The following is a 23678-nucleotide window of genomic DNA, read 5'->3' as shown; positions in this document are numbered from 1 at the left end:
ACAACACCAGAACCAATTCTCAAAACAAAACCTTTAAATAAAATAAAACAAAAGGCATATGAGAGCATGAACAGGAAGGAGTAGGCAAAATAGGGACATATATTCAAGTACACACAGGTTTAAATATGACTATCCCTCCTGAAAGAGAAGGAATATATATACTTGTTTTTGTATGGGTATTTTGTGGGCATAGCTCAGCACTTGTTTTGGACGTTATACTTAGCTTCCAGTTCTTTTGCTACTCTGCTGTTCCACAAGTCTGAATTCATTTTCAAGATTAAAATGAATTATTTAAAAGCAATATCATCATTTAACTGGTATGCCATCTTTGTCAGTTAATTCAGTAATTTAATCAATAATGTCATCTAAGTATCAGAAAACACAGATCATAATCACAGAATCACAGAATCGTAGGGGTTGGAAGGGACCTCCAGAGATCATCGAGTCCAACCCCCCTGCCAAAGCAGGCTCCCTACACCACGTCACACAGGTAAGCATTCAGGCAGGTCTTGAATATCTCCAGAGAAGACTCCACAACCCCCCTGGGCAGCCTGTTCCAGTGCTCCGTCACCCTCACCATAAAGAAGTTCTTGCGTACATTCGTGCAGAACTTCCTATGCTCCAGTTTCTGTCTGTTTCCCCTTGTCCTGTCTCCACACACTGCTGAAAAGAGTCTGGCCTCGCCACTTTGCCCCCCACACCCTAGATATTTATGGACCTGGATCAGGTCCCTTCTTAGTCTCCTCTTTTCTCAAGGCTAAATAGACACAGAATCATAGAATCATAGAATCACAAGGTTGGAAAGGACCTATAAGATCATCCAGTCCAACCGTCCTCCCTTTACCATTCCAAGACCCAGTTCACTTAGCCTTTCTTCATAAGGGAGATGCTCCAGGCCCTTCACCATCTTTGTGGCCCTCCGCTGGACTCCTTCCAAGAGATCCCTGTCTTTTTTGTACTGGAGAGCCCAGAACTGGACACATTACTCCAGATGAGGCCTTACCAGGGCAGAGTAGAGAGGGAAGATCACCTCCCTCAACCTGCTGGCCATGCTCTTTTTAATGCACCCCAGAATGCTATTGGCCTTTATGGCCACGAGAGCACACTGCTGGCTCATGGCCAACCTGTTGTCCACCAGGACACCCAGGTCCCTCTCTGCAGAGCTCCTTTCCAGCAGGTCATCCCCCAACCTGTACTGATGCAGGTTGGTTGAGCATGACCTCCCGTTGGTGAACCCATGCTGACTACTCCTGATAACCTCCTTTTCTTCCAATTGTCTGGAGATGGCATACAGTACAAGCTGTTCCATCACTTTTCCAGGGACAGAAGTGAGTCTGACTGGCCTGTAATTACCTGGATCTTCCTTCTTGCCCTTTTTGAAGACTGGAGTGACATTGGCTATCCTCCAGACTTCAGGCACCTCCCCCATTCTCCAAGACCTCTCAAAGATGAGAGAGCGGTTCAGCAATCACCTCTGCCAGCTCCCTCAGCACCCGTGGATGCACCCCATCGGGCCCCATGGATTTATGAACATTAGTGTTGCCTAGGCACTCACAGACCACCTCTTCCCTGACTAAAGGGAAGTCTTTCACTTTCCAGACCCTCTCACTAACCTCCAGGGTCTGGAATTCCTGAGACAATTGTGATTCAATTGTTCTAAAAATCTGAGGAAGATCCTTTTGGGGAACGCACAGGAGATGTGGACTCATTGTTTCCTGCTTTTTTTTTTTTTACAGGAAACAGCACAGAAAGTGTCACAGGTTGATAGTTGGATATAGATTTACAAGTATATGGAGAATGTGCAGACTAGTAAGAACCGGTAATACCCAGCTCATCACTATCGTCAATCACTATTTAGTTAAAACAAAATGGTCCCTATAAAACATAGTCACTTGGGACTTGGTAGTCCTTGTACTGTGCTGTAAATATTCATGGATTAATGAACTACTCACAGAGAGTGTTTACATTTGAATAGGCCAATCAAAGGCCAGTGAACTCACCAGCTCCAAAACTGGAAATTTCTTATTTGGAAATGAATTACCGCATTAAAACCTAATATGGCTGTAACACTCCTGGATCTCCAGGGGGAAAGTGGCTGCTGAGAGGGAATTCAAAGTTCTTGGGATTTTTTATTATTATTATTTTTATTATTATTTTGTTTTGTGTTTTGTTTTTTTTTGTATTTAAAGTTTGACATTGAAGACTTGTCAGGAAAAGTCTTTGAAGGTAAGTCCTTAATGAGCTAATGCACAAGTGCCTCCCTCACGCATCTCTTCATTGCATTTTTGAGAAAATTTGCAAAGGAAGTAATTCTCCCTTCCAGAGAAAGAATTCTCAGGTCTCAGTAATATAAACCTGGATGTTTGAAATCTTGGAAGATGTACAGATATACTTTATCTGATAGGGTTTTGAGAATTTCCAGGGACTGTTTTTGAGCATGGTTTCATTTCAGAGAAATAAAATGCAGTTGACACAATCACATGCATACATGCACCCTCTGTGCACACACCGGTGCATGCTAACATACACATATTTTCTTTGAAACAGAAATCACTGTTAGGGCTCAGGAAAAAAAGCACTCAAACTGGTAATACTTGTAATACATGCAGCTCTCTCTATCTAGTTCCCTCAAAACATAAGCAATAATTACATTCTTAGTATCTCTGGCATGCATATTGTTATCATCATCCTCCCCCACTAGACAAAGAGGATGCACGGTTAAGTGAAGCAAGTTAGTACCAGACCTCACAACAGAATCCAGCTCTCCTGACTCCCAGGCATTTGCTCTGACAAAAGCAACCAGCTAAAGACTAAGGCCAACATCACTGAACCTGCTGCCTGTATTTAGGCATTAAAAAGTGTTTTGCTGAAAACTTGAATGATGGCTGTTGCTGCACAGCACCCATGCTTTTAACAAGGTTGCTATCTTCAGGCATTTTTGACCTGATTTCCTGATGTACTCAGCACCAACTTCTTCACTGACCTTAACTGCAGCTGGAGGTGCTCAGCACCCTCTCAGAAATAGGCCATTGAGTTTAAAAATGTTGGCCTAAAGCTTTGATTGTTAATTGGATTTCAGGTAGGCTTCTGTTTAAGAAGAACTGACAAACTTATTCCCTGCTGGCTCCTGGCCTTTGGGGCCTAGAAAGCCAGCATCTCTGTTCCACTCTTCGCCATAAGAGTTTGGGGACCTAGAAATGCCAGAGCTAATCTCCAATTTCACTTAAAAAATGTTTTGAGGCCTTTTCCTTGTGAAGAAAACATTCTTGAAAATGTAACTTCACCTGCAGGTTTAAAAGTTTTATCCCTGTTTTTGTGTAAAGAGTATAAATTATTCATGCCTTCCCTGTTGTCATGCAAGACTTACTGTTGGGACCTACACATGCACAGACTCAATCCTCTTGGGGTCATTGGCAAAATAATTCCTACCTGAAGGTAGTGGTGTCATTGCTGCTATGGCTGGTGCTATTCCCACAACATTCTCTTTCTCAGCTGGCCCCAAAAAAGTCCCTGACACAAGGAGGTAACCCCAGCCCAGCTTTAGTACCAATTTTTTTTAGCTACCTCCCAGTATGACAGAATATAGGGTTTGAATCACAGCTCTGCTACTATTTCCAGTAGTGGTCTCAGTCAAGACTCCAATATTTTTTCAACAGCCTAGAGTTTGCTTAGCTCTGTTTCAGCTCAGGTCAAAGGTATTTTAAAGTTGTTTCAAAATGTTGAGATCTTTGGGAGCATTTTACAATGCAGAGGTCTCTGGAAAATTTAACCCTTAAAGAAAAGAGGTAAAGACTGGAAAATTCGTTTCAACATTGCTAGCCATGGAACAATAAAATCCAACACGAACATTCAGAGAGGGACATACATAAAAGTTACCTAAAACTTCTGGACACTCTCCTATGCTGCCTTTACCTTGCTCTGGTTCATGTAAGTTCCACTCTCAGCTGCTTGCACCAGGAGCTGAGAATGTTCTCCTGCTGTTTTAAACAACACAAATAACATCTGCTATGAGTGCTTCATTCTTTCTTTCATCCTTTCCCTCGGGAAGGAACTGTGTATTTCAGTTTGGAAGAAGCTCTGTTGTGGATTGGGGTTTTGGGGGAGGTTCAAAAATCTGCATTCAGGTACATATTTATATGAGAGAAGGGATACTGGCACCTATAGATGCCGTGTTCTTGAAAGCATAAGCTGAGGACATTCATGGTCATACTTAACTGTGGTGGAAGTCTCTTTTGCATTCCTGGGACAGCCTACAATAAGGTTCTAGCTCCTGTGCAATTTAAGCTTCGGCTCTTTGATAAAAACACTCACAATGCAAGACTGTCAACCAGTTGCCAAATGGGAAGAATGAAGATGAGATCAGATGATCTCAGAGATTCACTGGACTGAGGCCATCAGAAACACTAAGGACCAAGTCTTAGAGCACAAGAGGCCAAATGTGTAGGCAGACGGTATAGAGAAGCACCAAGAGAACAGGGTGAATTTGATTCAGGTCTCCTTTGCTACTGAGGAACTTTGTGGCAGCTCTTTGTATTGGCTGGAATGTCCTACAGGCTGATGGCTTTATGCCAGGTATTCTGAGCTGATGGACTCCAGACGGGAAGTAGCAAGGGTGTGAGTCACTGAAGCTAGGTCCCTTTCCAACAGGATGGGAAGTAACTGCTGATACAATTATTTCTTGCTCTAGTTTTCATGCCTGTGAAGCTGGGGACAATTAACTAACCCATGGATAACTAGTTATCAGTTAAATGTTAATTAAATGCTCTAATTCGCTTAAAAGAGAAACAGTTTTTGTTCTGGGCAAAATGGTCTTGGGAAGCCATGTAATCTTGGGTGGTATCATATTCCGAACTAACTACCATCCCTGATATAATACTAATTCCATACTATTATGCCGCCTTACTACTAAGCATTGTTACCTCTCTGACCCAGCAACACAAAAAAAATCTAAAATGAACTCATTAATTCCGAACCATAATATACCACAAGATCATCTCATGACTCCCTATAAACACCGAGTTATGTTGTGTTGGCTATGGAAGGAACATTAGTGCTGGAAGTAGGTCAGAGCATCTACTTCTCATCAGGCACAAGGGAAGTACTTACAGCCATTCAAATGCCAAAGTTTGAAGACTAAAGCAAAAGAAACAGGCACTGGAAATAGCATGACAACAGGAAAAGAAGGTTTTAGTAGGTGCACATGACTTTATCCTGATTTATTGAAAATTCATCATTAAAATCAATTAGTTATAGGTTTCTTTATTTCCTTATTAGTTAGAAATTCAGTAGAATAGATGATGGATGAAGAAAGTTGTTTATTTGTATAGCAAGGTCTATGGTCACGTGTCAGGTATTCAACATGAGAATTTCAACTTCTTGGAGACATCCAGGCATTGTGTAAGAACAAATACCTTTCTGCTTCCTTATAAAATACCAGATATATTTCTGATTTTAAAGATCATCAGGCTTTTTTCTAGGACTCTATTTCTGAAAAGCCCTTATCATGTGAAGCATGTCTTATTGAAAGTGTTCCATTTTAAAGAATAGCATTTTTAAGGACATACTTCTTCAGCTTGATTCCAGAAGTGCAAATACAGCACATACACTGAGAGCACATGGTAAGTATGAAAATTCCAAAGTCTTAAGAGTGTCAGAACACTCTTAAAGCATACAGCTTTATTATTAAATATATATACATATAAATATATATATATATTCCATTTGCTTCCTTTCTACAGAGGTAGTATAATCTCAGAAAAAAAATTAATCTAGTTCAACAGCTATGGAACACAAAGCCATTTAGAAGCAGTAAAGGTGGGAAAAGAGAGATATGGAAATACTTAAAATTAATTTCTTTGTTTTCTCTGAGAAATGCACATATTTTGCCAATTAAATTTGCAATCAGAGGGAGACTAGAGAGGTAGATAGCAGTAATATAGTCTTGGTTTCTGGCCTCATGCTGGCCAACAAACTGATGCATGTACTGCATCAGTCATTATACCTATCTATACCTTTGTTTCTCTCACTATTCTTCACCACTTTGGGTGTAAACTCTTTGGAATGCAGAGTTAGTCTGTTGCTGTTTTTTGAACATTGTAGCTCCCACCTCACAGTCTAAGAATCAGTATAACAAAACACATTTGTTATCATATTATTTATTAAGAGTTCTGTTTGGAACAGTTTGCACAAGCATTTAGAAGATGGTAAAGCAAAATGTAAATTCATGTAAAATCTATTATTTAAACTTAAAGACTGAGTAATGCATTGCAGGCTTGATTTTCAGGCTGGAGATTTATTCTCTGTTCTAACCAAAACTTGGAACTATGAGATTGTCTTGAGTTCCTAACAAAGGTCTGGAGTGAAGTCATGGAAATCTCTAAAAAAGAGTGATACTTTTTCATGGTGGTTTTTATGTTCATTGTTTTTTCTTTTCTTTTCTTTTTTTTTTTTTTTTTTGGTGAACACTGGTAGTGAGGAGATAGTAACTTCCCTGAGGTGAGATGAGTGTAGTACGTAAGGATTTTTATTTTCCTACACCTGTTTTTCCAGGAACAGGAGTCAGAAAATAAAAAGCAAAGAAGGTAAAGAGTCACACTGGGCCAAAACCAAGTCAAGCATCATTATAACACATTTCTTTTCTGTACCCCTGAATTCATTCCTTTTGATTATCTGTACTATATACAAAGATAGGGCTCCTATGCTATTGTGTTCTGTTCTGCTCTGTCTTGTTCATGTTCTTATTCTGCCCTACAGCCATGGAGTGCTGTCCATGGTTTCTAATCTGAGATGATTAGCATCTCTCATGCATGGGAGATGTGCTTTAGATGCATGTTTAAATTAAAAGCTAGAAACTGCTCTTGTTAGGGGGCATAAATACACTGTTATGCTGCAAGCCCCAACACAAACCATGTTAATGTGAAAGGATAGAGAAACATAAGCTGGAGGCTAGTTGCCAAAGATTCCACTGCTTCAGCTGGTAGATAGCCTGAACAAAGCAGTGCTTCCTAGAAGAGGTATTAAATGAGATCTTAAGATCAATGTATTTTCAGTGAAAGCAGATTTCTAAAGTCAATACCTACAGCTCTGCCTATGTGCTTTGCTGCTCTTTCACCATCTGGGGTGAACTGGAGGTAAACGCAGCAAGCCAGTGATCCTAGCAAATGCGAATGGCATCACAGAACAACATTTTTTAAACACAGTGTGTTGTCAGCTGGGGTGGGGCTACCCAGGTTAATTAAAATAATGAACATAATGAATTAAGTGAATAAGAAAATGAATACCTTTCCCTTTTTGCCAGTGCAGATATGCCAGAGAGAAGCTGTCTCTAAGGGTATGGAGATATGTTCTATTAAGAGCCTTCTGCAGAATGGAACAACCAACACACTGATTGTCACCTAGCCAATGGAGAGCATAATTTGTCTCTCTGTGGGGAGATCCTTTTGTGCCCTTCACTAGAAAACCTGGTGCTCCAGTTACACGGAAGGTTTAATGAACTAGGCTTAGATGGAGGCAGCAAAATCTTGCCCTGAGTCTTCAGCAGGGTTGAATTTTGAGTGGAAAAATGTGTTTTTATTGTAGTAAAAAAAAAGCAGGAGGTGGCTGCTTGGAACCCTATGTATTTTGAAACAAGATCATATTTTAGGGAGACAGATAAGCAAGGTGATCTTATGTGATAGCATTATGCATGGAACTCTGTATATTTTGCATCTTCAGAATGCAAAATTTACTTACTTACTCTTCTTCTTTTAAGACCCAATGTAAATTCTTCTGTTAAGATTCATTTCTGTTCTCTTGTTTCTGTTTCTTTTCATAGTTCTCTTTTGCACATTTGCACCATCTTCCTATTTTTTAATATCATTTTTTTTCCCGTTTAGTCTGTCTTCCCTAGCATTCTCTCCTTTGTCATTTCAGACACCATTTGTCACTCTGCTTCTCTATACTTCTGCATTTTGACTTATCAGTGATGAACAATGAAATTTATGAAAATTACTAAGCCAAAAACATTTTAATATTTTCTTTCTGAAGAAGTTTCAGCTTATTAGAGATACTTTGCAAAGCAACCCTGCAAAAAATAACAAGAACAAAACCCCAGAACCAAAAACAAACCAACACCACAAACATATTGACTGAAAGAAGGCAAAGAAAATGATTCAAAAAAAACCTCATGCTGTGGTTGAAACAAATACAACAGAACGAGTTTCTGACCTTCCCTCATTCCACCCAGTTTCTACTTTATTTTTCCCACAAACACAATAACTATCCATATAACCCAGACCATTTCCGGACTTCAAAATTCAGTTTTTTATCTTCCTGTCCACCACCATGAATGACTTTTTTTTTTTTTTTTTTTCCTCCTTAAAAATTTATCTTTATTTTTTCTGTTCTTTGTCTTCTTCTCTCACCTTGGGTCAGAGCTTGCACTAACATCTGATACAGGCAGTAAATGAAACAGGTTTGGATCTATTAAAACAGAAGTTACACCACAGGCACTTTGAAGTGCCACAGATATGATGCTCCAGATGACCTACAGCAAGACAGAGGGTAAGGAAGGCTATCAAATACGCTTTCTTCTGTATTGCTCTTATGTGCATAAATTTGGAGTATTAAAAAAGAAAAAAAATACTATACAATTGACACAACCTTCAATTTCTTACACATCAAATTGATGCACAGATTAAATTCTCTTATTTCATTTTTCCTCAAAGAGGTATCTCATATCATCATACCAAATATTGGTATTGGGTTTTCTGCATGTAAAACATTCAGTAATTGAAATATTAAATGAGCATATGGATGCATAAGCCTCATCATCCTCTGATGATGAGATGAAATACAGCACTCATGCAAAGCAAAATTAGTTGTGGACATCCCACCCAATCAAAGGACTTAGACATGTTGGGCTCCTACTATTAACGGCTACTGAAAAATACTTGAGTGTCAAAAAATTATTTAATTCCATGTTAATATCACATGGCAGATATCACAAGTTGGGATTTGTGAGAAATGGGTTTGGCCAGTAGGTAAATCAAGATAAATTCTGGTCTTTTTTTCCCCCCCAATCCTACACTGCCACATCAGTGGTTAGTTCTGTGGCAGAAGAATACACTATTTCCCATTTCGCTGCTTGAGTAAATGTTTTATGGACAACTAACAGAAAGTTCTTCAAGAATATCTTGAGATACAATGACATAAAAAGAAAGAATCCAAAGGCAGCTCCCAGAATTCAGGTCTGTAACAGGTGGTTTTCTGCCAGCAGCTTTTTTGAAGCTGTGGGAGTTGAATTACCTGCAATTTCCCTTATCCTTCCTTCATTCCCATCCTGATGATGAAGTATCAGAGGAGGTCATGGCAAGCAAAGCTCTGAACTCAGCTACCAAATACACAATGCTATTATAACCCCCAGGTAGCAAGTTGTACCTGCAGCTCTGTTTGGAAGAAGAACTTCTGTGGACACTGTGTGCAGTCATAGATCTTGTCCTCTTGTCCATGGGCTGAGAAAATGTGCTGCTGCAACTTGTTTGCTTGGACAAACACTGAAATAATAGACAAACAATGAGTTTTTCATTATTTCATATTGCAAGTGAAGCATTTTTTATAAACAAGTTCCCATTAATACTCAGCAATTCCAAGAGGTAAAATTAGGCTGGCATACTCTAATTTCACATTATGCTGCTGCTATAAAGGGTACCAACAAACTCTATTTAACTGTGAAGCATGATCCTTCTTCATTTTAAATGAACTGAAACAGATGTCTGGCTTCCAAAGAAATTTAAAAGAAAGAAACAAAGGGAGACCCTAGCAGGACAACAAGTGAAGTTTAAGTTAAAAGATTTAAAAATGCCATTTTCTCTTCAGAATTATTTCTTCATGCATACTGCACTTGGATCGAACACATATAAACTTATTTCCTAGCAACCAGCATGTTTGAAAATCATAGGTGCCAAAGTCCTGTTTACTGTGTTTGCCTAAAGTTAAATCTAACAAACAGCTCTGTATTTAAATGTGTTAATGCTAAAAATTATATCCCACAGCTACACTGGGGCAATGTCTATAAATGTGAAACAGAACTGCAGGTAAATTCTCTTTGGATACTTTAAGATCAACTCTGCCTACACACTGAATGCAAGGGTTTCAATAATATAAACATGTTCAATTTTAATGACTACAAAACAAGGCCCTAAGACTGTGTAACAGTTTACCTAGGAGACATACTATTAATAATTAAATTGTATATGCCAGAGGCAGTGTTTGGGTTGGCAGCACTGACTTCTGATGGATGCCTGGTGCACTGTGACCTAAAAAAGTTTGCATCTACAATATTAATCTGTATAGGCAGGGAAAGGATTTATTAAAGATGCTGGCACTTGACTTTGACTCCACTCCTAATCATTAAATTTATTCTAATTGCAAGGCAACAAAAAATATCAGAATATTGTTGTTCTGAGTCATACATTTTAATCACATTTCTCATTACCCTGAAAAAAGGGACTCGGATTCCATTTTCCATATAAAACTAATATTGGGGATTTTTACTTCTTGTTAATATTCTAGCAAGACAAGCTGAAATAATTTAATAGCATAATGCTAATAAAACACGATTGTTTATGATTAATGCTTGGTGTCTATTTACCCCATCAGCAAAAAGGAAAAAGTGTTCCACACAGATTGGAATCAACTTATCTCCATACTCTTTACCACATCTTACAAGGCTACTGGCTCAAACATTAAAGGATTACTTTTATCAGGAATCTAGCTCACGTGGAGAATTGTCAATGGGTACTCCTCACAGATGCAAGTTTTTATACTGCCTTTACAATTCCCCCAAACTTGGAAATCTAAGACCCATGGTGTTACACTAAAAAAAAAGATTACTTCATAGCAGGTATGCAAAGGCAAGAGGGAAAAAAAAAAAGATAGCAGAATCAGTAATAAACCTAAAAGACAAAAAAAATGCCAAACTGAAGAAATATTGTATGCAGATGCCACGTAGGCAAACCACCTACAGCTGTACTATCCATGCCGAGACATTATTGATATAAGCAGTGCAATAAACTATGCAATTTTTTCTTTTTACATTTTATAACCTGCAGAAATGTGTGGAAACTGAACACAGCTGAGGTTACATTAATCAGTGATCACTCATTCTGCAGGACAAAGTATGCAATTTTCATTTTCCTCCATAGCATGTATTTAGGTTGTATTGGAAGGGGAGCTGCCAAACAAAGAGGAGTAAAATGAAGCTATCAGAGGTTCTGTTTGCCTATCAGTGAAAATTCTTCACTTCCATTAATGGAGAACAAAAACTTTGAATGGCTTCCAGAATTAGCATGCCATTGATGTGAGAATACCCAGAGTGTGTTTTGTCATATTTCTGATCATCTTTGATTTTCATCTTGTAAAGAAAAATTATGCATGTAAGCTACATACTAAAGCTTACGTTTTAGGTTATTGTTTTATAAAATGTTCTATTAAGAAGTCCTTAAGAAATGCATAACTCCATAGGCATTCCTTTAATGTGTTTTCATTTCCAACAACAGCATTTTTCTGCTCCTCATTACGGCCCAAACACTGCAGCGCTTAGCCGTACCGGGTCAAGTTATTTTCTTAATTTGTTTTTACTATTGAATAACACCACTGACTTGGGGAGGATTATTCTGCACTTGAACCTGTGTCAGGGAAGAGCAGAACCTGACTTGTGGCAAGACAGCTTGGTTTGCTTTCTAAAGCACATTACAGGGGTGTTTCCTCACACCAGAAGCCAACAAACACGCAGAAGTGGGCTCTCCTGCTTGTTCAGAGGAGAACGTCGCTGTGCAGGCTACATCTTACAGTTCTGCTTTGAGTTGTATCATGTTTGATGAAACATGCATAGCTTTAAAGCATGAACATATAGCTAGTTTTAATGTCAGCAAGTTTGGAACATGAGGATAGTGAGTGTGACATCATGCAAGGTAACATTACAACTTCTGTAATTGTAAAAAACTCAAAAGTTCCAACTCGAGATCTTGAATTCTTATAGATGGATACTTGCCCTCCCAGAAAGCCTAGTTTTCTGAATTGTTTCTAGTTAGTATTACTAATGAGCACAAACTGACCTAAAGCCAACACATGGGCCAATTATAAGTGGGAGCTATACATGGGCGACAAGAGGCAGAATTGAGACAAGCAGTAATCGCCTCCTACCTGTAAAGCACACAGGACATTTGAAGGTGCCCCCCATGCCTTCAAAGCTGTGCTCTATCAGGTGGCACTGAAGTTTGGCAGGAGAGTCGAATGTCTGATTGCAGAGCTTGCATTCGTGGTTCAGTCCTTCATCTGGGGGAAAAATGAGAGGAGAAGTGAAATTCACTATGTGCCTTAGAAAAGAGCATGTCATACATGATCTATGAATGGAACAAGGTTTTTGTTTTGCTCAGCTCAGGAAACTGGATGCCCCACAGCATCCACAGCTGCTAAAGTGTTTATCTGCAAGGTTTCAGCATGTAGGAATTTAACTGGGCATTAAAATACAGCTTTTTCAGAAACAATTGCCACCAGATAGGAAAACAGAGCCTTAGAGATCAGTAGAAAACAATGAATGGAACCAGAAGTAGCATCTCTTAGAGGAAGCACTTGATCACAAACAAGAACGCTCCCAAAGTACTTCAGGAATTGGATGTTGCTCACACACCACCCCACAAGCCACAAGTAAGAATCTCCAAGTGTACCCTTTTGCCACTCTGGCTGACAGCAGTGTTTCATGCAAGTAGTATAGCAGGGGAGGTATTTTCCACACCTGCATCACCGCCACTCCACTATCCCAGTCTTGTGGGCATATACAAAACCTTTTACAAATGGCAGGATCTCCCAGCTCCGTTTCTGACAAATCCTGCTATTTGCATTTTCCCCTTACGCCAGCTCCAGGAAGTCTCCACGTGTTTCCTGACACAGCTTTCCTGTCAATGCCACGTGGCTCCCACCCCCTGCCTCCTATTCCTGCGTTTCCTCCAATTGTGCTGGGAAGTCCTGTGCCTTGTCACCAAGTCCCTTCCTGAGGGTGCTGCAGGACCTGCAGGCCGCTGAGTGGCTGTGTCCTACTTAGAAACAGTTGTTAGGTGAGAGGTGGCTTCCAGCCCTGCTGCAGAAGCCTCAATTCCCGCAGCACAGCTCAGAAAAGGTCCTTCTGTGTATCACCCTTGTGCGACACCAGCAGCGTTGACTGTGCAGGTAAAGGTAGGGTTTGGTTACCAACAAAAGGATGGGTACACAGGGTGACCGGTGCCCTTCCACCAGCTCTCAGGTGAAAAGGAGCCACGTAGGTGAGCACTCTGCCTGCCCAAACACCTCAGAAGGCTGCCCACTTTCCGCCTTCAACCAGTAGCTGTCATGCCTAATGCTTGCTGCTGGGTATGTGGTGAAGCATTTGTGTGTGGGTGCAATGCTCCGTGCTGCACACAGCAGTTCTCTTGGCCTGCTGATGCCCCATCCCTGGAGGCATTCAAGGCCAGGCTGGATGTGGATCTGGGCAGCCTGGTCTATCTGCCAACTATTTCCTTATCATGGAATGTTTCATCAGATTCTCAAGAATTGCCTGGGATTTTGTGTTCTCCACCATCACTGACAGACCCTTCTGACATGTCTTGGTTTTTTATACTGCTGAGTGAAAGTAAGCTTGGCCCACACGAGCACTATGAAAGGATGCATGAGGGAAAAGATCTGACATGCACCAGTCTGTATGTCTAAGAAAGACAGTCGTATTCGGTGAGGCAGACTGTACACCATAATCTCCAAGCAGGCAACCCACATCTGTGAGCAAGCTAAAGAACTGAGCATACTGAAAAGAGGATGAAGACTTAACAAACTAGACATAACTTCCCCTTCTTCCCTGAACTTATAGACAATGATCTATAAGGGACCTATAGAGTGCCACATGATCAGATAATTTCTTTTATGCCCAAATCCTCGTCATGGTCATTACAGAACAGATAGTTCTAAGGACAGTGAAAGTCCTCAGAAAAGGATAATTGTGGGTGAGAAAGCCTACAGGGTGAAGTTTCTTCATCAAACTGTTTGTGCTGATACACACAGCCAAAGCAATTAGGACAAAGGGAGCTCCATCTCAGGATCTTCCACATGTCAAGGTGAAGATAATCGATGCCAATTCTCAAATCACAGAGTTACTGTTGGCGAAGTGTAAATGAACCACACTAATCATCCTAGAGCATGGGAACACTGAACGGGGATTTCTTCAAACATTTCAGGGGAGAAAGACTTCCTAAAAAGAAACATTTTTATAAGGAGCTACAGAAGAGAGAAAAGGCTTTTTTTTTTTTTTTTTCCCTTTCTTTCTTTCACCTTACCTAATGAGGAAAAAGTAGGAAGAAAGGCATGCACTCCTGATGCCGAAGCAAAACTAATTTTAGGCACACAGCGCTTATACTTGTTCAAGAAGAACTGAACCCCATTAAATGTGACCCTATTGTGTTTCCTGTACCACACAGACGTGAGGTGATCTCCTGGTCACAAACATCAAAACCGCTTTGATTACCCTATGTTGCAAATCTGACTTACAAACAGGGCTTGAAAAATCCCCTCACCCACTCGCCTGGGGCAGATGGGAAACTTCCCCAGGCAAGAGCCATCCATTTGTGCAGAATCTAAGCTTTCTCTTAAAAATAAAATGTTTTTATTCTGCTTGTTCTAAAGACCACATTTAAAATATGACTACATTTGTATAACTAATAGAACAATTTTTTTTTTTTTTTCCTAAGTTCCACTGCTCAGGGAATTTTAACCCCCTCCCCTCACTCTTTCCTTCACCCATTTTTGCACATTACTTGCTTTGCGCTGCTTTCTCAGAACAAAGGGCAAGGTTCCAGTCCTTGCACTCAGGAATGTGATACCAGCATCATTTAAATTCGAGAGAGACAGATAAGGTTACAGTACTGGCACAGGAGCCAGGAGTGTTGGCGTCCATTCCAACCTCTGACACTGACTTACTCTCATCACCTTCGGCATGACAACACAGCCTGTGTTTCTCAGAGTACCCATCTCTAAAGAGGAGGTGTTAATTTTTAATTTCTTCTTTAATAGGCTGACCTAATTTGTATCCCTTAAGACTTTTAATACTAGAGGGATAGAAGAACAGGAGAAGAGCACAGGACTAGCTACTGTACATGGAAGACTTCCAGAATCACTATGATCTGCCTAAGAAATGGCTGAAGATATGTGTGCAGGTGCAACAATGCCTGCTTGTTTCAGTCACAAGCACTGCAAAAGGATGAGCGAATAAGGGCTCTGCTCTCCACAGAGTTTAAAAGCAAGGCCAGCTTTTACTTCTTACTGGCATGAAAAAGATGGGGTGTGGCAGCTCTTGCAAAGGTGCCAGTTGTGGAAAGAGAATGCAAAAGGCTCTGTTTATACTTCAACCTCTGTCTTATTCTTCATGTTTAGCAAACAATCTGATAGGGTGCTACGAAAGAACAAAGTATGATACTGTTAATAAATAAAGGAGCAGGGAAATGTCTCATTTTTAGTTTCCATTTGGGATAAATGTGAGCGTCAGTTATGGTCCAAGAGGCTCTCCTTCCCTGCAGTACAGAGCTATTGCTCTTTGTCATTATAGGGGGGGTGAAGGGGAGGAGAGAAGGAGAAAAAAAAAAAGTGCTGAACAGCTTTAAAAAATTCAATCAAAATAATCTGCTCTTTGGAAAGGTGGCGGCTGACAGTAATTGGAAAATACTGTCTGACTCATTTATTAAAGTGAAATTCAGAGTCAATTGATTTAATAACCATTAGAATATTCTATTAAGGATATAATAGGTTGGCACAGCCCTATATTTTATTAAGAGTTATAGGTAAGAAATAAGCAATGCTATGGAATTCTAGACAACTGGTGTATGGATTAGACTGAAAATATGGCTTGTAAAATAGGTATGAAAGCAGCAACTATCAGGAGGAGGAATAGGAAAGTACATTACAGTGCAAATGAGTTAGCTGAATGTTGAAAAAGAAATGAACCTTTAATATAAAGTCTGCACTTTTCCAAATCTAACAGCAAACTGTGCATTGCATTCCCTGATGTGGTACATCGTAAAACAAGTCAGCACGTCCTTCACATTATGGATCCAAGAATTCCATAAGGAAGGCAAGAACAAAGTACCCACAGTACAGAACAGAACTCCTGCTTAATGTTGCCCTTACGTAGCTAGAGTATGAGTTTGGGCATGGTGAAGACCCAGCAACATTGATGAGGATGGTTTACCCACTGCTGGTAGATAATTTAGTTTGATGGAGGCAGAATTTCTGCATAAGTAAATTACTTTCCATTTGCAATCTTTGCTCAGATTGTGGGAAAATGTAAACACAAATCATTTCTAAATAAATGTATTCAATATTCATATAAATGTTTGATATTTGCACAAATGTTAAATGTTTTGATGGGGATAGGCAGGTTTTAATTGAGGTGCAGCCCATTACCTCAGCCAATAACTTGATAACCAGATAGAAATGTAAACAAAATCAGTGCTCATGCCAGGAATACATTCTGATTTGGGGTTCCTTTGTCCTTGCACAAGCCACTCTTATTTCACATCTCCTACGTTTTTGTAGGGCCAGTGATCTACCCCTGCCTGCACCACCGTACTGTTTTGGATGACCTGGACCCATTTTCATTGGCAACAGCAAGCACAACCTGTTCATTTTATGGAAGACCCTGCCATTTCAATATACACTTTTAACAAGTGAAGCCCTTAAAGCAGCCTCTAGACTGCATGTCCCATGTTTATGCTTCTTGCTCTTCAATAAAAACAAAACTAGAGCAGCTACAAGCAAATGTTCAGTGGCTGACTTACATGCAGCTGTTAAGTCAGTAACCACTGGGGGCCCTCTTATATTGTCTGATCAACACTACAGCCATTACTGAGTACCAATTTGTAACAGTTTATAAGTAACTCTTTCTCTTATTTACCCCGGAGATTGTCCAGAAGGGTCCTTCTCTCTTTTACTCTGCAGAAATCTATAGGCAAAGGTCCAAAGATGATGATGTTCGTCTGATAAATCATCACAAAGCTGAGTCCATGCTTAGAAGCATCTACAAAGTAGTAGTGTAAACTCTGCTCTCCACATTGAACACAGGAATGAAATGGCCTGCAGTCCCTGTGTTTTTTCAAGCCCGAAGCACGCGCAGTTTTCACATCCCATGTATTTTCTTACATTTTCTTTTTATCAAGCAAACCATGCCCCTAAACCAATTTCTTTTATTCCTCCTTCTTCGTATTTCTTTCACTGTTCTCCGAGTTAATTTTGCAGCACACATTTATAAGGCAGAGATCTGAGAAGTAATGAAGGAATGCCACAGTCTACAGCTAACCCTTTGGCTACAACATCTCATATTGAAAAGTAAGGATGGACAAAACACACTGTACAACACTTTAATTTGCAGTGTATACAGCTACTTCTACTTTCTGGTTTGCGGTGCTGGATTTGTTATTGTCTCTGTAATTCTGCTGGCCATAAGCATATGCATGAGCATCTCCATGTCACCAGAGACAACATCATTCCTTCTCGAAACTTGGGTCTCAGTATGGCAAATGACTGAGTGATGAGTTTCTTCACCTGATAGGGAACACACAGCACTTCCTTGAAGGCTTGGTGCTGCAATGAAACAGCATTGAAGTATCCTGGACCATGTTCATAATTTCTCCCCGACTGTAATAGTGCTTTTGTCATTTTCAGTTTCTCAAACATGATCACAAACCCCTCATGAAAAACACTATCCATTGTGGTGCTAATTTTGGAAGCTGACATGAGAAGCATGGAAATATAGTGATAGAGAAATGGATATACTACAGGTATATCCACACAGCTGTAAACTGCAGTAGGAAGAAGACAACAGCTGGAATTTACAGCCACAAGAGGAACATGTCATGGAAAAATGGGGGTTTTGAGGTAATGACTAACAGTTTTATCCACTGAGACAGGATGGAGGATCGGGTGGAAAGATAGAAGTACAACCTTGTTTCTCCAACAGTGCTCAGGGCAATTTTTGGAGTATGTGGGCTGATATCTTCCTCCTGCCCTCTTCACTCTTATCCTATGACAGAGTAATGCAGGTCGTAACCTTCCTCCTCACTTCTTTCACCTAGAAATGATTTTTGTGCAAAGCTCTGCTCATGCCTGAAGAAAGAAGTGGGCAAGTTGCAAGGAACAATCACAAACCCTAGAGTCACCAACATTAGCCTCCCGAAGCATAACGTGAGAACGGCTATGACTCACTCTATGTAAGCACACTGCCTGCTGCAAATGTGCCAGTAGAGAAGGAAGAAGATGGTGAGGACAGGTCACAAGGGTTCTCAGAAGCAGCAGCATCTAGGAAGACTTGGTATACACATCAAGAATGAGCATGACGGCCTTCTGTAGCACACTGCCAAAGCTACAGCAAAGGGTGCTGACTGATGGAGTAGCAAGGAGCTGGGATCCACCTCCTCAATTAAAGCAAAAGTTCATCTCTCCAGGGCCAGATTTTGAAATTAGATCTGCTTAAGGGAAAGCCAGTCTACTGCATCTTTCATTCCACCGTATTTTTGTCTGAAGCAAGGGATGCATTTCACTTCACCAACTGTTCACTTTTTTTGCTTGGTTGCACTCACTTTGGCTGCTTGTAAGTGAACTCTTCTTACCACATGTGTCTTGCATGTTCCAATAAAACCACAAATTGTCTAGCTATAGTGAAGCTGGATTAAAATATATGAAGGGCAACTGGCAGGATCTATTTCTTAATAACTGTCATGTTTTCAGCTCAAGTGAAAATGATGTAAATGGAGAAAATGCCCTCTCTATCAAAGAACAGGATTTTCCGGGCAACTGCCTACCAGGAGAGAGTTCAGGAATTCAGCAACAGGGCTATTCGCTGGCTGATGGGACATGCACAATTTGCTACTCCTTGTCTGTAACTGTACCACGAAAAGGTATTAAAATTTGCTCAAAAGAAGTCTGCCTTGCATCACATAGCTATACACGTTACAAGGTTACACTATATCGCTGCACTAAAATCCCATGTGATCCAGCTTATTTTGGAAACAATTTTACCATAGGATATAAAAAGGAATTTAAACTGGAAGAAATAAGCTGAGTCGTATGAGATATTTGTAGACAGATGATCCAGTTCAATGTTTACCTTTTCAGAAAGCGCTCAGTGAGCACTGATTAAAAGCTTGGAGACCAATCCTTCAAACGCTGGCATAACCAATGCAAGGGAGCAGACCTCTTATCACACAAGGCTTTTCTCCAGACTTTTCATGGGACTAAATTCTGCCAAAGTGCATGAGGTTGAGCCCTTCATCCTTTTAGTGCACACCGAGATATGGATTACTATCTGAACTTTACAGATAAAGAAACCAAACTCCAGAGCTGCCAAATGCCTGTTTCTGCACGCCATGCAGAGAACGAAAACTCTCACATTCATCTGCATAAAGAACCAGATGCTGCTTCTTTTGCCCGTTGTTACAAACACAGTGTCAGAATTAAGACTGACTGGTTTTTGTCTTTCTTCCTTGAGCTAAGTCCCTGTTTCTTCCTAACCAAAAGGATTTTTGGACCACACCTTCTCTAGGAAAGTAAAGTAACAGTTTGAATGGTTCAGAAATTGTGAAGTAGTTATTAACAATTTAATCAAGCTATGGAGGAAAAAAAACCAAATGAAAACCATGTATTTGCTCAGAAGAATTTAGAACACATTCATTCTATTTAAAAATGTTTGCACACTGTACAGGGTTTTTGTTTCTGTATGGAGAGCCAACTTTCTCTGTTATTTGTTGTTAAATATCTGTATATGCCCAATGACCTGAGACTTCTGGAACTGCAGAGGAGCAGAAATATCTGCTTTTAAGTACTGCACAAAGAAAACACAAGTTTCACAAGTTGTTGAACTAGAAGAGGTTATTTCATGTTGCATAAATCAAATGCAACACGCTCTAAAGCTAGGGCTAAGGGGAAAACATCTCCTGCATGGAGACAACCTAAGCCTCAGTATTAATTCTAGACCACAATGGACCATCAGTAGAAATTATGTTTTGTAAACAGCTATCATCAGGTATTTCTTCTGTTCTGAGTATACAGAAAAGGTCAGGGCTGTCTTCTTTTTTGTTTGGTAAGAAACCATTAGATGTCTGGAAGATAAAGTCTCTAAGTGCTGAAATGCTGTTTATCCTACCCACAAAAGGAAAGAAAAATAAGGAAAACAGAATGAAAATAAAAAATGAAATAAAATTGGGTTTTCATGGATTACTGGATATTTTCAATTGCTAGAAGAAGGACCCAACAGTGCTCTCCTGGATTTTTAATATGTTAGATACTATTGATATTTTTTTGTGCAAATCCAAATGCATTTATATGAGTCACAGATTATTTGGTATCTTCTTATACGGTTAAGGGACACTTTGAAATGAGTAGCAGTTGCTGGGCTATTGATCCAGTTCTTAAGCTCATTTAAGGGTGTACCAACATCCTGTTTTCTTTCCTTACAACTTCCATCTCCTCCCCAAGCAGCCCTCTTTCAGCCCTCAGAAAAACCATGGAGGATGAAGCAGTTCAGGCTGTTAAGACCCCCAGGTCTATGCTGATAACTGGGCATTTAATTAGATTTTTTCCACCCGAGCAAACTTCTTTGCCGGTTAGGGCCCGGCTCTTTGTACAAGAAATGTATGATAACGATAAAGTTCTATTTAATATAGATTATTATTATTACTATTATTATTTTTACTCATCTAACTTAGTTTGCTATTTTATTTAGGAAACCATGAGAAAGCTCAATTTTAATTTCCTTGTGTCTGTGTTTGATCTTGCTTACAGCACATGCAGGCAGCTTTGGGCTCACATATCAAAAAAGAACCAGACTTCATTTGAAACCTACTCCACTCTCCTTCCCACTTTCTCTGCTGGTTCTAAGATTTCACACTGAGCTGAACAAACAGCTGATGGGATTTCAATATTAAAAGTTCTTCGGTTAGCAGATAAGAGAATAATGAGAGCCAATTAGTTATTTTTCCTCAATTTTTTATATTCAGTAACAGGTTTGTGGGTTGTTTTTCTATTTATTTTTTTTTTTTAAAACGAAATTCTACATGCCACTTGAACAAACATATTGCAACTCCTCATCAAACTTATTTCTTCACTGAAGCAAGGATTCTGTTTTCTACTGTTCTAGCAATAGAGAAGTTCACTCTCCAGTGAACTTCAACTAGTGGGATAAAAAAGTTATGAACATGAAATAATAAGGGGAAAAGAGGAGAAACAACAAAGCAGAGAAGAGACAAAAGTTGGCTGAAAAGAGATGTATGATTGACAGGCAAAGGAGAGAAAAATGCAAGAAATGAAAGAATTGTTACAGGGGCATGTTGGGGTGGGAGAAGATGCTGTAGCAACAAGAATGATAAGAGGTAAGTAGCAAAGGAAAGGTGATGGAGGAGAAGAGGTGGCAAGCAGAAGCAGGACAAGGGTGTGAAGCTTAGTTGAAGAGAAAGAGGCAAAAGAAAGTCTTGAGTCAACACATTTAAATTTCACTGTAAAAATGCAAAGCATTCATTTCAGCACAGAGCTTGGATAATTTAGTACAGCTCTGATAATAATAATGATAAATGTATTTTTGCAGCCAACTGTCTCAAGCCAACAATGTTTCTAGTATATAATTGATAACAATAAGCAATTAAAAAGAACAGCAGGTTACAACTATAAGACATCAAAACATATCACCAGAGGAAAAAAAAGCAACATCACTATTTTGAGAAAAATAAATGTATAGGCTGTCAGAACAGTGTATATCCTCTCTAGATAAAACTTACAGAGCTGATAGTGTGATATTAAATGTCTATGAGGTGATTAACATCACTGAAAAACAACAAAAAAACCCCAGCACTACATGTAAGACTCAGAGGAAATCTGAAATACAATATGAAAAACATGATTGTAACAGTGAGAGAGAGTTGGCTGACCACTATATGGCATTATCCTTTTATCAGGACATACCCTAATAAATAACTTACAAGACTGCATTTATTGTCAATGTTTGATATTTGTTGAAATAGTCTCCAAAAGGCACACTTCATTTTCTTTGTGTGCAAGGTATGCGTGTGCTGATTCATTTCAAAGAGAAGAGGTAGGGAGAAAGAAGAGTGGGAGAAGGACTCAGATCGCACATAGCAGGAGCAGAGCAGAGAGGGTCAAAAGACAAGGGGTTTGGTTTGAGCTTCTTCCAAACTGCATGTTGCCTTATCCCTCCTTCCCTGGGGTGCTGGGGCAATAGCCAAGCTGCCCCTCTCCTCTTTCATTTCTCCCTGAAATACACTGCTGAGACATTTCCGGCCACTGCCACCTCAGCTCTTCCAGGCTCAGCAGGTGAAGGGCAGTCAGCCCCAAGCTGCCCACCCCCAGCCTGCTCCTGCGGCCCCATGCCTGGATGCAGGGCCAGCTCACCGAGCCATGTCCGGCTCCTCAGCCAAGAGCCGCGGGTGACACTTCCTCTCCTCCTGCCACCAGAAATCGCTCCTCGATTGGCGTGAGCCTTTCCACAGGGACACGCTGGGCAGTGGCAGGGCTCCACCATGCTGCCAAGGCCAGCTTTGGGCTCAGGCCATCTTCAAGCTGGGGCAGGAGGCGTGCACAGGACGACGCAGGCCACCCACCCGCTACACAGCAGTCACACATCTCAGAGAAATCCCCTTTAGAGATAGCTAAAGACTAGAGCTGAGACATAATCCCCACTCAATTATGCCTGTGAACCATTAAGATTCACAGGAGAGCGGTGCTTCCTCTGCCCAAGGAACTGCGCAGCTCCTCCATGCGATCCAAAGCTGACCCAGTAGAGCCTCATCACGCACATACAAGGGGTCTAACCATCTACTAAAACCAAAAGCATTGATGCAAGAGCTTCAAAATCATGTGAATGGGTTCAAAATCATGAGATTTCATCAAGCGTATGTTCTGGCCATGCATTAAAGTCGGGCTGGTCATCTCTCAGAGGGCTTCCCCAACAACAAAGTCTTTCTTGTTGTTGCTGGATTTCATTTCATTTTATTTTTTGAAACCAACAAAGCCTGAGATTTTGATGCAAAATCATTGTTTGATGGGCTCAGGTCAAAAAAAAGAAGCACTGAACATGGTGAGACTTGTGATCAAATTGTGAAACTGTGAAACTTAATTTACCCAAATGAAATGGGGGACACAAAATTAATTCAGATAAATGAGGATTGTGAATGAGCAAGGGACTGTTTAGTGCTTTTAATATACGTCATGGGACACAACCTCATTACAGATCAGGAATGTTGTGCTGTGAGTTTGTGTCAGAGTGGAAGTGTCACTGACACGACAAATAAACCCAAAAATATCCAACTCCCTGATCGCTTATTTTGTGTTTCCATACACATGCTACATGAGCCTGAAGAATAATTAACACTGCTGAGAAGAAGCAGCAACAGTGGATGAGTCTCACTACAGCAGACCTCTCATCATAGCAGAAATACAAATGTACTAGTTATCGTAACTGCGCTATGTTAAGTAGACCTTTGCCCCACATTATTATAAGTTAGAGGAGGGAAAGGGGAAAAAGGAAGATGATATCAGCATTCTTGATGATATTTTATTTATCCACATGCAGTGTTGACACAGTTGAAGAATAAGATGGACGAAAGGAGACACGCAAAGAA

General features: G+C 40.2%; 1 protein-coding gene across 14 annotated transcripts in view; it reads right to left on the bottom strand.

The window, feature by feature from the left end:
• Nucleotides 1–23678, bottom strand: part of ZNF521 (zinc finger protein 521) — a 231463-nt gene that overhangs the window by 19739 nt on the left and 188046 nt on the right. For all 14 annotated transcript variants that reach the window (XM_015855470.3, XM_015855471.3, XM_015855472.3 and 11 more), the window contains 2 exons: nucleotides 12184–12315; nucleotides 9418–9533 (listed from right to left, as the gene is read on the bottom strand). In XM_015855470.3, coding sequence (XP_015710956.2) covers nucleotides 9418–9533; nucleotides 12184–12315 — 248 coding nt within the window. The remainder of the gene's footprint in view (nucleotides 1–9417; nucleotides 9534–12183; nucleotides 12316–23678) is intronic.

Source organism: Coturnix japonica, chromosome 2 (genome assembly GCF_054131305.1).
Source record: "Coturnix japonica strain WE chromosome 2, WE-NBRP24, whole genome shotgun sequence".
Taxonomy (NCBI): domain Eukaryota; kingdom Metazoa; phylum Chordata; class Aves; order Galliformes; family Phasianidae; genus Coturnix; species Coturnix japonica.
The sequence above is the reverse complement of the archived record's forward strand: the minus strand, read 5'-3'. Positions and strand labels throughout refer to the sequence as shown.